The sequence below is a fragment of the Etheostoma spectabile genome, chromosome 2, assembly GCF_008692095.1.
Source record: "Etheostoma spectabile isolate EspeVRDwgs_2016 chromosome 2, UIUC_Espe_1.0, whole genome shotgun sequence".
NCBI lineage: Eukaryota > Metazoa > Chordata > Actinopteri > Perciformes > Percidae > Etheostoma > Etheostoma spectabile.
In genome coordinates this window covers 13,325,694-13,327,541 of record NC_045734.1, presented here as the reverse complement: position 1 = coordinate 13,327,541, position 1,848 = coordinate 13,325,694, and the positions used below count along the sequence as shown (strand labels likewise).

At 38.4% G+C, this 1,848-nt stretch overlaps 1 protein-coding gene across 6 annotated transcripts in view; it reads left to right on the top strand.

The window, feature by feature from the left end:
• The window catches only part of ndst3 (N-deacetylase/N-sulfotransferase (heparan glucosaminyl) 3), a 41,917-nt gene that overhangs the window by 14,351 nt on the left and 25,718 nt on the right, over positions 1–1,848 (top strand). For all 6 annotated transcript variants that reach the window (XM_032531390.1, XM_032531383.1, XM_032531398.1 and 3 more), the window contains 2 exons: positions 54–141; positions 737–891. In XM_032531390.1, the coding sequence (XP_032387281.1) occupies positions 54–141; positions 737–891 (243 nt within the window). The remainder of the gene's footprint in view (positions 1–53; positions 142–736; positions 892–1,848) is intronic.

Here is a 1,848-nt window from a genome sequence, read left to right as displayed (position 1 = left end):
TATCTATCTATCTATCTATCTATCTATCTATCGATCTATCTATCTATCCACAGGCTCTTCTTGATTCTCAAAAACAACTGCGTTCTCAGATCTCAAACTTTACCTTCAACCTAGGCTTCTCTGGAAAGTTCTACCACACAGGTTTGTTTATTAAGTCTAAATAGCACAATTTGTCTAGCAGTAAGTAGTTATTATACAGTAAATAAATCTATAAATTAAACTATAAACTACCAAATAAAATTTACAAAACAAAGGGTGAGCATGCAGCCCGTTGGTCAGATGGAGTAATATCTCGTGGTTGCTATAGCTTGTCGTGTGTACAGTGCTAAGTTATCATTCATCATTTAAAAAAAGAACATTTTTTCTATGTCAAACTATCTCTTGTGATGTAGTGACATACTGCTGTGCATTCCAAGCTCTGTTGTGGTTCCAAGGTCATTTTCGATTGATTTTCTAGTCAAAGTGTCTAAATCTGCAGTGAATGAACAATGCAATTGGACAAAAATAGAGGTGAAACTGAACATTATTATAATTAAAGTATGATACAGAATAAATCATATTACCATAGCGTCTATTATTACTGTTACTATCACCATGGTTTCAGACTGCCACCATATTTAGCACCACAACCCAGTTGCTTGATGATACGCTAACCTTATATCAGTGAGAAAGTGTATATAGCAGCAATTAATGTGCTCCTTTTTGTCCTTGTATGTGTGTGTTTTTGCGTGTGCAGGAACGATGGAGGAGGACGAGGGAGATGATTTACTGTTGAAGTACGTAGATGAGTTCTGGTGGTTCCCCCACATGTGGAGCCACATGCAGCCTCACCTCTTCCACAACGAGTCCTCACTGCTGGAGCAGATGGTCCTCAACAAGGAGTTTGCTCTGGTGAGATGGATGCACACACACATGCACTCACGCTTGCACGGAAGCACACAGATTTCTTGCAGCTGTCTATTTTGTTGTTGCTTTCGTCTTCTTGTGTGTCCTTTTAATCATACTTGCTTCCCATGATTGCATTTTCTTCAAGGACGCCTGTTACCGTGATTGTTTTTTTTTTGCAGACAGTATGTTTGCAAGTTAAAGCACCAGAACTGTTATTTATTAAACACAAATGAAACACTTTAGGTTACATATCCAACATGTTTAACAGGAAACATAATTTTTCCCTTGAATACATCCACTTGAAATGTTTTTTTCCCTGCTCGGGAAGTGTGACTTTCCTATACCATAGGATGTAAGACACTGTAAACAATTTTTCATGTTGTTAGGTTTAGGTTTAAAATGTGTTTTATTTTCCACAAGCCAATATTACAGGGAAAGCGCACAAAACATATTGACAGTGATTGTTTTGCAGAAGTGTACAATATGTTCTTGCTTTGTTGATCAATATCAAAACTGTGTAGGATTAGACTTCTGCAAAAAAAATTTACTAATGTGCAAATTACTTGCATATGAAAATATAAACTAGAGTGGTTGTCTGTTGTTGGACTTCTGTGCTAGTCATGGATTGTTTATAACAAACATGTTCAAACATAGGGATGTAAATAAGTGTACTTTGTACCACAGCATCCTAGGCCGAAGGTCAATGATCAATTTTATAATTGTTTCATCTAATCAGAGGCCGTATGTTTTTGACACTCGGGTGATGAGAGGGGCGGAGCTGTCAACTGATCACCATCTGGTGGTGGGTTGGGTTAGAGGATGGGGGTAGACTCTGGACAGACCTGGTAAGTGGACAATGTTCAAAGTTTCCATTGTTAAAGCCGTGGTGGAGAGCTGTGGTCTTAGGGTCTTAAATGCCTCAAGATTACGTTCAGCACTCACTGGATCGGTTCGCAGCCG